Source organism: Marmota marmota, unplaced genomic scaffold (genome assembly GCF_001458135.2).
Source record: "Marmota marmota marmota unplaced genomic scaffold, marMar, whole genome shotgun sequence".
NCBI classification, from domain to species: Eukaryota; Metazoa; Chordata; class Mammalia; order Rodentia; family Sciuridae; genus Marmota; species Marmota marmota.
Window position 1 is genome coordinate 60884372 of NW_025999842.1, and position 16129 is coordinate 60900500.

Sequence of the window (16129 nt, forward strand, 5' to 3'; positions counted from 1 at the left end):
ACTTAAACAAAAAAGGTGAATGACCTCTAACAATGAAACTACAGAACACTACAGAAAATAGAAGAAGATCTTAGAAGACAGAAAGATCTCCTATGCTCTTGGATAGGCAGAATTAACATTGTTAAAGTAGCCATGCCATACTACCAAAATGATATACGGATTCAATGCAATTCCTATTAAAATCACAATAACATTCTTCATAGAAATAGAAAAAGCAATCATGAAATTCATTTGGAAAAATAAGGGGCCCAGAATAGCCAAAGCAATCCTCAGTAAGAAAAGTGAAGCAGAAGGCATCACAATACTAGAGCCTAAACTATATTACAGAGCTACAGTAGCAAAAACAGCATGGTATTGGCATCAAAACAGACACATAAACCAATGGTTAGGGTTAGGGTTAGGGTTAGGGTTTGTCTTCTGTTTTATAACAGAAGACAAAGAGACAAACTCACACAAATACAATTACCTCATACTAGACAAAGGTACCACAAACATTCACTGAAGAAAAGATAGCCTATAAAACAAATGGTGCTAGGAAAAATGGAAAGCGATATGTAACAAAATGAAATTAAACTTAAATTTCCCACTCTAAATGAAACTCAACTCAAAGTGGATCGAAGACAGAGGCACTAGAAGAGAGAACCTACATCTAACAGGAGAAAAACTAGGCCCAAATCTTCATCATGTTGGCTTAGTATCTGACTTCCTTAACAAGAACCCTAAAGCACAAGTAGAAAAATTAAGAATCAATAAATGGGATGGATTCAAACTAAAAAGTGTCTTCTCAGAAAAAGAAACAATAATGTGAAGAGAGAGCCTACAGAATGGAAGAAAATCTTTACCACATGCACCTCAGATAAAGCATTAATCTCTAGGATATATAAAGAATCAAAAAACTTAACACCAAAAAACCAAATAACCCAATCAATAATGGGTTAAGGAACTGAACAGACACTTCATAGAAGAAATGAACAAATATCGATGAAAAAATGTTCAACATCTCTAGCAATTAGAGAAATGCAAATCAAAAACTACACTAAGATTTTACCTCACTCCAGTCAGAATGGCAATCATTAAGATACAGGCAACCATAAGGATGTGGGGAAAAATGTACACTCATACATTGCTGATGGGACTGCAAATTGATGCAACTACACTCTGCAAAGCAGTATGGAGATTCCTCAGAAAACCTGGAATGGAACCACCATTTGACCCAGTTATCCAACTTCTTGGTTTATACCCAAAGAACTTAGAATTAGCATACTATAGTGATGTGGCTATGTCAAGTGTTTACAGCAGCTCAGTTCACAATAGCTAAACTATGGAACCAACCTAGATGCCCTTCAATAGATGAATGAATAAAGAAAACGTGATATTCATATATATTTGTGTGTGTATATGAATGAAATCATGGCATTTGCCAGTAAATGGATGGTGTTGGAGAATATCATACTAAGTGAAATGAGCCAATGAAAAAAAAACCATATGCAGATACTAATTCACAATACAGGAGTGGGGATGGTAGGGAAGAATAGAGTTACTTTAGATTAGGTAGAGGGGAGTGAAGGGAGGGAAGGGTATATGAGAATAGGAAGGTTAGTAGAATGAAACAGACACTATTACCTTACATGTGCATGACCACTGTGGTTTTACAACATGAACAGTCAGAAAAATGAGAAATTATACCCGATTTATGTATGATATATCAAAGTCCATACATGCATTCTACTGTCATTTATAACTAATTAAAATAAATTAAAAAATTACAAGTAAAAATAAAAAATGATAATATACAAAGTAGAGAAAGAACAAAATTTTTTATATATACTATACTGTAGATGTCATGAGATCAAGTGTTTTTTATTTTTTGTCAATGCTCTTTCTATGACAAGCTTGTAAGAAAGTTACCTTGTTACATAATCTGCAAGCAGATAAAGCAGAGAAGAAAAATAATTTGAAATATTGCCATTCTCTGCCACATGCAATCACTGTCATAAAATTTGTAACACTGAAGCAAAGGAAAAATGATTTCATTTATTTAAATGTTGCATGTCCTAGGAGTATCAACCAGATAGAGCAGAAAGTTTAAAGAAAAAAAACTCAGAATACTAATTACCTCTTCCTCAAGCCTTCCATCTCGCAAGGTAGGAGGTATTCCTGGGTGCTTAGCTACCAACAATTCCATCAAGTTATGGGTAGCATGAAGTCTCTATAACACACAACAACACATAATGCAGTGGACCTACTATTTATATGGTAAACAGGTACTAATACCACATTAAGATCACATCATCTACTTTCCTTCTAAAAACAATCTGAGCACAATTTTTTTTCTGAGAAATATAATATCAGTTTTAAATAATAATGTCATTAATTTTATTTAATTAAAAAAAGTCTCAGCTGGGTGAGGTGGCGTATGCCTGAAGCTGAGGCAAGAGGATCACAAGTTCAAAGCCAGCCTCAGCAACTTAGTGAGGCCCTAAGCAATTCAGTGAGACCCTGTCTCTAAATAAAATTTAAAAAAGGGCTGGGGATGTGGCTCAGTGGTTAAACTCCCCCCACCCCTGGATTTAATTCCAGGTACCAGAAAAAAAAAAAAAAAAAAGTTTCATGCAGTATAGCTATACATTTAGTAGAATATGTATTGCAGGTATTTTTTTTTCCTATTATACATGCATTTGTCTATACAGGGAAGTGTAAAATGTTCAGGAGAATAAAAAAGTCAACTGTACTAACTTGGTTCCTTTTCTCCTGAAAAATCATTCTGAATGAGTCTTGCAATTATAGTATGATAAAAATAAGGATAATGAGACACATAAGAAAACAGGGTTGTGACCTGGACATTTTGAGCTTAAGGGCTAAAAAGGAGAAGAGCTGGAAGTGAAGATGTTACAAAGAAGAAAACTATATTATATGTTATACACTTCCCATGATTATATGGAGTCTAGGGCTAATTAGACAAAGGCTCTGAGAAGAAATAAAAGTGAAGGCAGCTTCTAGCCGCTAAGTTCTCATTTCACTTGGGATGATAGCTAAAGGAAAACTGATTTGGTGCTGGTAATTGGAGACTTTAAAAAGGTTCATTCTGTCTGGCTCAGATTATAGGTGATGGTACAAATTTTTGTTGACTTCTTGCTCACTCTTTACTTTTATTTTATTTTTTAATTTTTTTTGTATATATATTTTTTAGTTGTCAACGGACCTTTATTTTATTTATTGATTCGTGGTGCTGAGAATCGAGCCCAGTGACTCACATATGCTAGGCAAGTGCTCTGCCACTGAGCCACAATCCCAGCCCTACTTTTATTTTCTTTATTCAAGAGGAGAATATGTTTATATTTTCTCCTTCTCCCAAGAGGTAAACACACATGCTCAAGGCCCAGGTCCTGCTTTCTGTAATCTTATCCATGTGGAATATAAGTAGACTTTAATTTTTTCTTTCCCCCCTATACTCCACACATTTCTCCAAATGCCTCTCAGTGCATGGAATGTGAACATGTAAGTCCCAAGGTCTTTATTCTGTACGACAAAGAAGTCAATATGCCTAGGACTCAAGCCCAAATTTGTCATGATTAATAAAAGAGGTTTTTATTTCCCAGTTAACTAGATAAACTTGTCTAAGATTTACTGGACAGAACCAATAAAGAGAAATAAATATAATAACTGAAATATCCAAATCCCCCTAAAAGGCCTCAAAAAATTAAAAGATTACTGGATAAGTTTTTATTATTGTCAGTTCCACTGATGAGTGTAACTCCTTTTCTTTCTTTTTTATTCACAAGAGCCTGTGAATAAATATGTTGATGCTGATATGTGAAAATGATAAATCTGACCTACTCAGATTTATAATTTGAGCTATTTTTCTGATAGAAATTATAGATTTTTCTAGTCAGATTTCAGTCAAAAACTGGCCCAAGCAGATGGCATAGTAGTGATTCTCAAGCTTTCATATAAACAGAAATCACCTTGGTGCTCATTAAATGAAATGAATTGTGAGCTTCATCTATAATGATTATGACTAAAACATTCAGAAACTTATTCTGTATAATAAATAAATAAATAGAATATATGTTTGAAACCTTTAATTTTACTCACTTGGAGTGAATCTGTTTTGAGTTTTCCTTTGTGTTCCTCAGACGAACGCAACACTTCTCTGTATAGTTCTGCTGCCAAGGCATACTCACCTAAAGAATTAAAATGTATTTAAAACAACAAAGTCACATAGTTAATTCCCAGTGTCATCTGGTTATCTATCATCTAAAAACATCTATTTTAAAATATATAGTTTAATAATTATAATTTTGTGTGTGTGTTCTGGGGATTGAACCCAGAGCCTTGAGCATGCTAGGCAAGTGCTTTCCCACTAAGCCACATAACGGTCCTATAACACATTTTTTTAACTAAAGGAAACTGGCATGAATGATAGTCCCAGTATTAAAAAAGAAAGAAAAACAAATGTATTCACAATGTTTTTAAAAATTATACTGATAAAAAAACTCTGGATTAACATTTAATTTAGACAAATAATATTCTTCTTCTTGAAGTTAGGGATGCCAATTAAAAGTCAATATTATTTGAAATTGAGGACAAATTTCTAGTAATAATGCCTTTTTATAAACAAACATATCAAATACTATGATCAATCCACACATAATTTTCAGGAAAAACTATCCTCCTCTCGATACTGTTGTTCTCAGTATTAGGTCAAAATAATCTGCAATTAAACTTAAAAATCTTTCCAATTCTGGTCACTTAAGTCTGACATATATGTTAGCTTTCTTTTGTTTATAATCAGCAGCTCATTCAAATAATGAAATTCAAAAAGTATCTATAGAAGGATAGGATGGCAAAATATAGTCCATGGTTATATTTAACCTTCTGCATTTTTATAGGATCTATTAGGTAAGAATAATTTTTACACTTAAATTTTTAAAAAATTTTTAACGGTGAGGGGATCAAACCTTGTGCATGCTAGGCAGTTACTCTACCACTAAGCTACATCCCAGACTGATCTTCACAGTTTTAAGAAGTTAAAAAAAAAATCAAATTGTTAATATTTTGTGATGCATGAAAATTAAGTGCAATTAAATTTCAGGGTCCATGAATAAAGTTTTATTGGAACCCCACTATACTCACTCACGTACTGTCCAAGGCTGCTTTTGCACTATAATAGTAAAGCTGAGTTCTCAAAGCCTACAATATTCACAGTCTGGCTCTTTACAGAAAAACTGTTGACATTAAAAGGAAAGATAAAATATTTCTGGTAGCATGAATAAAAAAATATAACTTATTTGCTGCTTGGGGGAACATTTAGAACTGGTGAATTAAATACAATTAAAATTAAAATCTAAGTGGCAAAATGATAAAATAGAAAAAAAGGTAGAATCTCTCCACCTGTTTCAGTTGTTTGCCAAGAATGTTTTTTTCCCCTGATTATGACATATACTAGCATTTTTTGCCTAAAACTTTGAACTATTTTTATGTATATCATATATTTAGGATGTCTTCGTAGCCACAAGCTTTTCTTTTTTTTTCTTAGGCTTTTTAAAAAAGATTTTTTGTTTTTGTTCTTTTTAGTTACATATGACAATAGATAGTATTTTGACATATTACATATACATGGAGTATAACTTCCCATTCTGTGGTTGTACATGATGTGGAGTTACACTGGTCATGTATTCATATATGAACATAGGCTAGCCACAAGCTTCCTATAGAGATATATATACACTTCAATGATTTTTTTATGTGGTTCTTTTTTTGTTGTTGTTAAAGCTGATAAATGTTTTAATTGTCGTAAAATATACATTATATTAATATAAAGTTTATCATTTTAACAAGTTTTAAGTGAATAGTTCAGTGTATTATTTACATACACAGTGCTAAGCAAAACATTTGCTTTTAAGCTGTTGCTTTATATCTAGTTCTTGCAGTTAAACTTAACATAAAGCTTTCCAAAACATTATTTTCATAGTACTGCAGAGTCTACCAATTTCTATTCCCTTCAATGAGCAAGACTATTTTTATAATAGTAAAGTCATATAGTGTAGGAGTAATCATTCTTTCAGTGAGGTTTTAATTTTAATTTTTTATTTTTTAAGAGTCAATGGGTATACAGATTCAATTAGTATTGATAATATCATTTATGGTATTCTTCCTTCATAATTCTTTCTTCATAATTATACTTTTTAAAGAAGGTATAGTGACTAGATTATAATATAATCTGCTAAATTTGAACTATTCACTATAATACCTTTTGTTTGTTTATTAAAATGATATACTTTCTTTATGAAGAACATACATGTCATACTCAATATATTATACAAATTTAAGTTGATTTTGAAAATATTCATAGCCACATGATGGCACTAATATTTCTTAGTAAACACACTAGAAGATTTCAAACTGGTCAAGTTCATTTTCTCCAAAAAATATTTGTAGAAAGCACATTATGGGAATAATATCTGATGTTAAATACAATAGTCAATGAGAACCTAAGAAAATGCATTATATATTATTATGTATGACTGCATATAATACACGCAAATCTTTCTAGAATTTGAAATTAATTTTACATTTTTTTCACATTTTAAAAAGTGAAATCTTCGCTGACGTCTCTATATTAGAAAAGTCTAAATCATGTCAGTTAAATATTTAATGCTCTTTTAAAAAAGGATATTGTTTACAACATACTATTAAGTAACACAAACTAAAAGCAGAAAATTTGTTATAATTCAGTTTATCATAATAAATTCAATGGATATATCCTACGTTAATGAACTTTCTGATAGGGATTTCTCTTAATAATTAGCATTAATATGTTATAATTTCATACAAAGAAACACAAGGAACTCCAGAGAGAATGCAGTAAAAACTGAAAGGAGTAGTAGTGTCATTTCTGTCTAGCAACAGTACTGTATTTCGAGGAGCAGGATACAACTACATACTGATCTTGCTAAATCCTGACTGTTTGAAATGATCAGATGAAGAACCTTTTTTTTTCTTTTTACAGCTGTAAGTTCACAGCAGGGAAAGGCAATAATAAAATCTGAGAGGGAGCCAAGCAAAAAGGCAAAGAGAGGAAATTCATTCACTAAGTTTTTTAATTATAATAACACAGAATAAGGAAAATAATTTTAAAATGAAGATGGGAAAGCTGAAATTTATTTTTACTATTGTAATAATCTGTAAGTACTATATAACTGCATTTTAAAAAATTTGGCTGTGAGTTTCAACCTACTATAGACAGCATAATATTGAAATTTATAAACATTCACTTTATAAGGAAGGCGAGATGTTAGCATAATAATAAATTATTACTTGGTTTGAAATAAAAAGTCCAGGGCCCACTCTGTGAGTGATTAACTATAATGTTGAGAAAGCAACTAAGGTTATCTGAATGTTTTCTTAAGTAAAATGAAGATAATACTCCAATCATTGAGCAATTATAAGAATCAAATAGCATATATGTGTGTGTATTAATTAATTGGCATATATAATGTGTAATATGATTTGCGTGTAGAAAAACAATCACTTCTCAGATGTGATGCCAGATTTTGATGATCTAAAAATATTTTAAACAGTACATTGATTATTCATATATTTTCAATGATGAGCACACATAACTCCTCATCTGTGATAGTCATGAAATTTGAAAGTTTTAATTATAATTATTCAGGTAACTTGGCACTGGGAAAAGCTAGTATTAGATATAACACATATTTTCCCTATTTTTGACTATTTATTTCGAAGTTGATGTAAAGCAAAGTTTATTGTTTTTCAAAACAATTCTTTTTAAATAATGAATTGCCTTATTTACTCTTTCCCCATGAATTTTAAGGCAGAGATGATTTCAGATAGATGGCTGAAATACCAAATAGTACAGGACAAATTTAGCAATTGAGCTGGTAGTAATGATGATGATAATGATTAAGAATTACTAGAGAAAATACAAACTTGCAATCACTTGATAAATTTAAGATTTTCTAGTCAATGTCCAAGAAGGAAGATTTGCTACGAAGGTGTATGTGTTAACCTATTAGGTCCAAAGTTTTTAATTCTGCAAATATCTCAATGAAATCAACATAAGTGCTTTCAATTAGGTTGGAAGTCATAATGTAGAGCTTATAGATCCTTTATAATTTTATTATTAATTTTACATTTTTTTCACCTTTTAAATAGTGAAATCTTCGCTGACATCTCTATATTAGAAGAGTCTAAATCATGTCAGTTAAATATGAAATGCTCTTTTAAAAAAGGATATTGTTTACAACATATTATTAAGTAATACAAACTAAAAGCAGAAACTTTATTATAATTCAGTTTATCATAATAAATTCAATGGATATATCCTACGTTAATGAACTTCACACATATGTATATATTGAGGTGAACGCTCTAATCGTTCACCTATCACTTTTCTCAAAAGAATATAACTCTAAAATCATTTACTTCAAAAGTTACCATAATGGAATATTCGTTGCTCAATTTAAGTTTTTAGGGGTGTCCCACATCTGGACAATGGGACTTAATGGGTTGAGAACAATACTTTCTGAGAGGGGCAATGTAGATCATACTATTTATGTTTTACTAAGGTTTTACTATATTATCTATATTTTACTGAGTAAACTAAGGTTCAGAAATTTTGAAAAATATGCCCAAGTTCACAGATTACAACTGCAGCAGATAAGAAGCCATATCTTTTTCAATTCTTGTCTAGAGCTGTTTCTATCCAGCTTTGGAGAGTCCTTCTAATTCTACCCAAGAATGCAAGATAACAAGAAACATTTATCCAGGTGTGGTGGCACATGCAGCAGCTTGGAAGGCTGAGGCAGGAGGATCACAAATTAGAGGCCAGCCTCAATAATTTAGTAGTGAGGCTCTAGGCAACTTAGGGAGACCCTGTCTCCAAAAAAAAAAAAAAAAGGGCAGGAGATGTAGCTCAGTGGTAAAATGCCCCTGGGATAAATCCCTAGGACCAAAAGAAGAAAAATAAAGGTAATAATAGACGCTTTCACAGCTCTGTTTCCATTATGCAGAAGAACTAATAACTAAGGACAGGCTAATCAAAGAGGGTTAGAACATTACCTGTATTCTATAGAAATTATAAATTTCTCTGCATGATTTATTTCTTACTGGGTAAATGAGAGTAATGGTAAATTTTCTCTATGACTGTGTACTCAACAGACTAGGGTATGAGAACCCACACAATTAACACAAAAGGTTACTGGTGGAAAGTTGAATGAACTAACATTAACCACGAAATATCTTAAAACAAACTTTAACACTATGCTGAAGTTGTCCTCCATTCATCAGCTGGTGATAAGTCCAAGACACCTGGCCCCTCACTTCTAGTGCCGAGTGGAAATGGCATACAGCACTGAGCCCTAAGAATACTACATACACACACGTATGGTATACATATATGTATGTGTATATGTATATATGTTGTACATTTATGATACATATATACCTATGGTAAAGTTTAATTTATAAATTAGGAAACATAAAAGATTAATAACTAATAAAAAATAGAACTATAACAATATACAACAAGAATAAATTTTTTTAACGTTTACACAAATTTCCATTTAATTACTTGTTTGTTACATCTCACAAACCTTGATATTTTATTTTCATTCACTTCAAAAAACATCCTAGTCTAGCTTTTGATTTATCTTTACTCTAAGGGTTATTCAGAAGTTGTTATTTAGTTTCCGAAAATTTAAAGACTTTCTAGTTATTTTTCTCTTACTGATAACTAATTTAATTCCACTGTGGTCATAGAGTATGCACGAAAGATTTTGAATCCTTGGCTTATTTACTTGTTTTACAGCCCAGAAAATGGCTGACCTTGGTAAGCATTCTATGTATACCCAAAAAGAATATGTGCAACTCTTTGGTTGGGTAAAGTGTTAGATAAGTCTTCATTAGATCAACTGAATAACAGTTTTGTCTATGTACTTATTTTTTATCTATACTCTGGTAAAAGTTTAGAGAAAGATGCTGAAACATCCTTAACTACAATTATGGATTTGTCTATTTCTCATTGCAGTTCTATTATATGCATTGTGTCAGTGTGTGCGCACGCGCACATATTGGTCACCTTCTGAACGAATTTAAGATCTAAAACATCTGACACTTTATATACCACCATCATTCCTTGAAGGGATATATTTATGGGAAAAACAAATTTATAAATAAATTTTGAATTTATTTATAAATTTTAAAATCAATAAACAATACTCCTATGAATGTGTCAAAATTTAACCAGTCTTCTATTTCTAGACATTTTGATTGTTTTTAATTGTTCACTATAAAAGACTAAGATTATCAACTTATGGCCATATCTTTTTTCATATCTTAATTTCTGTAAAAAAAAAAAAAGAAAAAACTTGCAAAAGTAGAATTGTTCAGACAAAACACATGTAAATGTTTAAAGTTTATGAACCATCCTGCATAACTGCTCTCTGTAACTTAAATGAGAGCATTTAAATTACAATCAGTAGTGTGTATTTTTTTGGGGGGGTGAGTTCTGCTATAATTAAACTTCCTCAGAAGGTACCTGAAAAATCAGAAATAACAAAGCAATCACCTTCTACCTTTAATAATGTGGATGCCCGCTAAGCCATTGAGGGCGCAAACTAGTTGCCGATGTGCTTCTTCACACTCAGTTCCACATTTCTTCTGCAAAGATGTCAGTAGCTCTTCCATTGTCATTGTGCTTAAAGAAAAGGCAGATTGTTAAAAGCTAGAAATGAAATCCCAACTATTAATTCAGTGGGAGAGTTACATCATGTAAGATGAATACCACGGGACTCTTACAAAGAGTCTATATGATACCATTACAGCATTTTTCTCTTTAGCTCCATTTTACCATTATAGCTTGTTAATTTACTTATTTTGTACTCTAAAAGCAGACTTTCTTCTATCTGATCCCATCATTCTTTAAAATTTACCCTATTTAGTCAAGGGAGAAAGGAACTAGAAAAATATTCCTCAAATACAAAATAGAATATGATATATTTGAATGCTAGGTGCTGTGGCATACGTCTGTATCCCAGTGGCTCAGAAGTCTGAGACAGGAGGATCATGAGTTGAAAGCCAGCCTCAGCAATTTAGCAAGGCCCTAGGCAATTCAGTGACACCCTATCTCTAAAATTAATTAATCTCCTTGAGCCTTATATCTTTTAGTATGTAATTTAAAAAAATCCTTCAAGAATAAGGTCAAATGTCACTTCCACCAGAAAGCTATTGAATTTTCACCATGCAATAAAATTGTTTCCATAGGACTTTGCATGTATCTTTTATGATACTTATCATATATGCCTTATATTGAAGATTCTATAATCTTTGATACTTTCCCTATTTGTCTATAATTTACTTAAAGGCAAGAACAAAATCTCATCCTCTTTATATCTCTATGACACCTAAAAGAGTTTCTTTTTTATGCCAGTGCTAAAAATAGGCCATTTCTGAAGTACAGTCTGATTTGCAAAAATATTTCTGGGGTGACAGAGTATTATGGACACAAATTCCTTAATGATTTTGGAAGGAAAAAAAAATCAAAGAGCTAGCACAATTATAAAGAAACTATTCAATGGCAATGTAATTCCCTGATGTGGGGAAACTAAGAAATATCATTAGAACAAAAGCCTTTTAAATCTGGAGTATTGCCAAAAGAACTCCAATTAAAAAAACAACAACAACTAAAAAAATCCCAACAATGGTCCTAATTCTAAAATAAATTTTTAAAAAACATAAAATCATTTTTATTAGATTCTCATTCACAAATAAGACTTCATACAGAGAAAAACCACTATATGACTAAAAATAACTGACAACTCAATTTTAAGTCCCTGAATAAAACTGTGGTAACTGCTTAAATATTGTCTATTTTACAATCTCATAAACCACAGGATAAGGAAATTGATAATAAAACCTTTTTTGAAGTGGCAAGAACTCTCCACGAACAGCTTGTGGATGGCAGCAGGCCTGTCTGAGTCTCAGCAATGGATACAGAATGGAGGTGACAGTCCTTCTGTCCAGGCTGCTGAGCTTTAGGGCCCAGTCGGAAATCTTCCTGAGTTTTACCACTGCATCCTGGCAGCACACTTCATGCTGACGGTGGTAGAAATGTCTTTCCACTGGAGAAAAGTGGAGCCAGTGTATTTCTTCAGTCTGAGGTGGTATCTGGATCTGTAATGAGGAGTTAAAAATAAAAAGACTTTACCTGATAATTAAACTTTTCATCCCAACTCCATTTTTTTTTTTTTTTAAAACTAATACCCTCAACGGATGAAAACATACTTGGTCAATCACATCTTTCTTTGCAGACCTCCACAGTATCTTGGCAATAAAGCTGTAGAGGAGCTGAGGATTCTTCTTGCAGTAAGGGCGATAGAGGAGGCGAATCCACCAGTGTTTGACACAGTAAGGTTCAATACCAAGAAAGACCACTAAACCAAAAAGATCTAAAAAGAAAAAAGCCAAAAGCACACTAAGAATAACTTTTTTAATACTTTTTTGTTACTATTTTGAATAAGTACTTTCATAGACATTACAAAGCTCAAATATTTTCTATGAATTAAAACACATAGGTGACATAGAGAATACTCTTATCTAAAATTCTTCCTAATCTCAGAGAAAAGCCTAAGACAATAATAAAAAATATAGATGAGACTTACTCAGTAATTCATAGCAACATCTATAGAATAAAAATGTAAAATAAAGAAAAATAAGTAAACCATATTACCCTCATAAAACAACTATTGTTCTTTTCTGATCTAGCAGGCCTTCCATTCATGAGCTTTAGTGCATGGTCATTCTTATATATCTCCTGACTGGGCACATTCAATATTGTATTGTATTTTCCCCTACTTAACATATCCTAATAAGCAGTTTTCCACTTATCTATTTGTGATGAATATTTTAACATATAAAAACTGCTTAGGATAAAATATCAGGTGTGTGGCAGGGGAACTAACATAAAAATTATGCAATCAATGAGTGCAAATATAAAAATATTTATACAGAAAATACTAAATGTGGTTTTGTCTTCAAATGAAGATTATGAGTGAGTGTAATTTGCTTTATGCTTTTCTGTTCTGTTTTATATATATGGATAGATAGATACATATATACATACACACATATATATGTATATACAGGCACATACATATATTTTTAACAAGGAGCATGTACTCTCTTCAAAGGACATTAAAATTATCTTAAAAAATGCTATAACCCTTCCTATAATATCTTTTTGAAGATAAGCAACAAATATTTAAGTTGAATCAAGTTACTTTCATGGTTTTGGGGAATGAGTAACATCTGAAAGAATTGATACATCACTGTCTATATGCAGAAATCCAAATTTATATTTTAGCTCAAATCAATCCCATTACCCATGTGCTACTCCTTCTTTTTTACTTATTTATTCTAATTTGTTATATATGACAGCAGAATGCATTTCAATTCAGAGTACACATATAGAGTACAATTTTTCATGGCTCTGGTTGTACACAAAGTAGAGTCACACCATTCATGTCTTCACACATGTACTCGGGGGTAATGATGTCCATCTCATTCCACTGTCTTTCCTACCTCCGTCCCACCTCCCTTTCCCTCCTTCCACCCCTTTTCCCTATCTAAAGTTCCTCCATTCCTCCCATGCACCCCCACCATACCCATTATAGATCAGCATCCTCATATCATAGAAAACATTCGGCATTTGGTTTTTTGGGATTGGCTAACTTCACTTAGCATTATATCCTCCAACTCCATCCATTTAGCTGCAAATGCCATGATTTTATTCTTTTTTAATGCTGAGTAATTTTCCATTGTGTATGTATACCACAGCTTATTTATCCATTCATCTACTGAAGGGCTCTGGGTTGGTTCCACAATTTAGCTATTGTGAATTGTGCTGCTATAAACATTGATGTGGCTGCATTACTACTGTATACTATTTTTGAGTCCTTTGGGTATAGACCGAGGAGTAGGATAGCTGGGTCAAACTGTGGTTCCATTTCAAATTTTCCAAGGAATCACCATACTGCTTTCCATATTGGTTGCACCAATTTGCAATCCCACCAGCAATATATGAGTGTGCTTTTCTCCCTACATCCTTACCAACACTTATTGCTGTTTGTATTCTTAATAGCTGCCATTCTGACTGAAACGAGATGAAATCTTAGAGTAGTTTTGGTTTACATTTCTCTAATTGCTAGAGATGTTGCTACTCCTTCTTTGTGGTCTCAAAAAGTGTCTCAGATTCTACTTGCCACGATCAAATTTGCAATCTATTACCCAAATATGCCTTTCTTCTAGTATTATTCAGAAGTAAATATTGTCTCCATCTGTGGATTTACACGTCAGAAATCTCAGCATCTCCTTATCTATCATCAAGTCTTGTTTGTTTCCTTATCTACTGTTCATTATTTCTTCAGAACAACCCTAGTCTAAATCCAAAGTGCTAGCATAACTTGTCTAGGTTATTTATTATAGCCAATCAACTGACATCCTAATATTCATTCTGCCAGTCTTCTAAACCATTCTCCACATTGCAACTAGTGTTCTTTTGAAATACAAACTAGCCACAAAAGACCCTAAACCACTGTGTTGAATTCTTTCAATAGCTCCTCTTTTTCTTAAGAAAAATAAATGAGTAAAGTTCTTTATTATGGCTTACAAGGTTTTCTACCATTCCATCTATACCCACCTACTTAGCATCTTAATACATGTTTCCCCCTGTTTGTATTCTAGCCACATTGATCCTCTTTTGGTCTCCTGCTACCTTATGATCTTCATATTTTTTTTTTCCCTGTTCCTCTACAACAGAGAATTCTTCCTTTGCCTCTAAACCTAGCTTATGTTTTGGATCTCAGATCAGTTGTTACTCTCTTCTGCATCCTTAGCATGTGATATCTTCTTTATAAAACCTGTGTTAGTTAGAATTTTGTAATTTTCTCATTGGTGAAAGTTATCTTGATTACAGTTTAATTTTTGTGTAAGTATTTAATAAACATATCTTCCCATATAAGGTATAAGCTCAATAATATGGGGGACTTTGCCTGTTTATGTTCACCATGATACGTCACAGAAACTAAATGAAATGATAAATGCACTACAAAGAACTTATTCAAAAGTCAACAGTTTCAAAGAAACTAAAATAAATAAATGACTACATAAGTCAAAAATAAAAACAAAAGCAAAAGTGGAAGTAGCTATCATTCACTGAATATTTAACATCTGCCAGGTACTGCGTACTAAGTGCTTTGTATTCTTTATTATAATTCGTATGGAAAACACATTATTTTACAAATGAGGACAACAAAGATTTGACTGTTTAATCAATTTGTTTATAAACATATAATTAATAAGTCAAGATGTGAACCTAGGTTTAGATATTTCCAAAGCTTTGAAGTGTAGGCAGTTTTCTTGCCTACTTGACTTTGCAAGTAGATTGACAGTATTTCAGCTGGCTATCAGCCACACAGTAAAGGCCTGGCAAATTATGGAATGAAAATACTTTACCTTCATTTCCTTGTTCAATAAGTGGCCAATTTGAGATTTGTAAGATTTCTTAGTTATTGCTAATTAATAGATCATTAAGTATAATTTATCTCTATGAGTTTAGGTTTTCAACTGAGGCAGACGTGAAAGGGTGCAATTTTGCTCCCCAAGGGATAGTTGGCAACATCTGAAGACATCTGTTATGATTAGATGTAAGGTGCCCCCCAAAAGCTCATGTGTGAGTCAATGCAAAAGGGTTTAGAGGTAGAATGACTGGGTTATGAGAGCCTTAACCCAATCAGTATGCAAATACTACTCTAAGCAGGAAGTGGTTGGAGGAGATGGATTCCTAGGGATGTGTCTTTGGGGTTTATGTTCTATTGAGCAGAGTTCTATATTCCTCTCTCTCTGATACAACATGGTAAGTCACGGGCAAGCTAACAATCTCAATATAACGACTAAAAGACTAAAAAAAAATACGATTTTTAGAATATATCAAGTTAAAGAAGCTACAGAGTATGAAAGCAAAGAGGAAAGATAAGCAAAATTCCAGAAAGTTTCAAAAAGCTGCTTTTTTTAGGTGACTTGGGGCATGAGGATATTTTGGGTATAA

General features: G+C 32.3%; 1 protein-coding gene across 6 annotated transcripts in view; it reads right to left on the reverse strand.

Moving 5' to 3' along the window:
* Shprh (SNF2 histone linker PHD RING helicase) overlaps positions 1–16129 on the reverse strand; it is an 84520-nt gene that overhangs the window by 44083 nt on the left and 24308 nt on the right. For all 6 annotated transcript variants that reach the window (XR_007346063.1, XM_015502046.2, XM_048799518.1 and 3 more), the window contains 5 exons: positions 12310–12473; positions 11942–12198; positions 10602–10723; positions 4096–4184; positions 2117–2209 (listed from right to left, as the gene is read on the reverse strand). Coding sequence is in view for 5 of the 6 variants with exons in the window: in XM_015502046.2 (XP_015357532.1) it covers positions 2117–2209; positions 4096–4184; positions 10602–10723; positions 11942–12198; positions 12310–12473 (725 nt within the window). In the remaining variant the exon portion in view is untranslated. The remainder of the gene's footprint in view (positions 1–2116; positions 2210–4095; positions 4185–10601; positions 10724–11941; positions 12199–12309; positions 12474–16129) is intronic.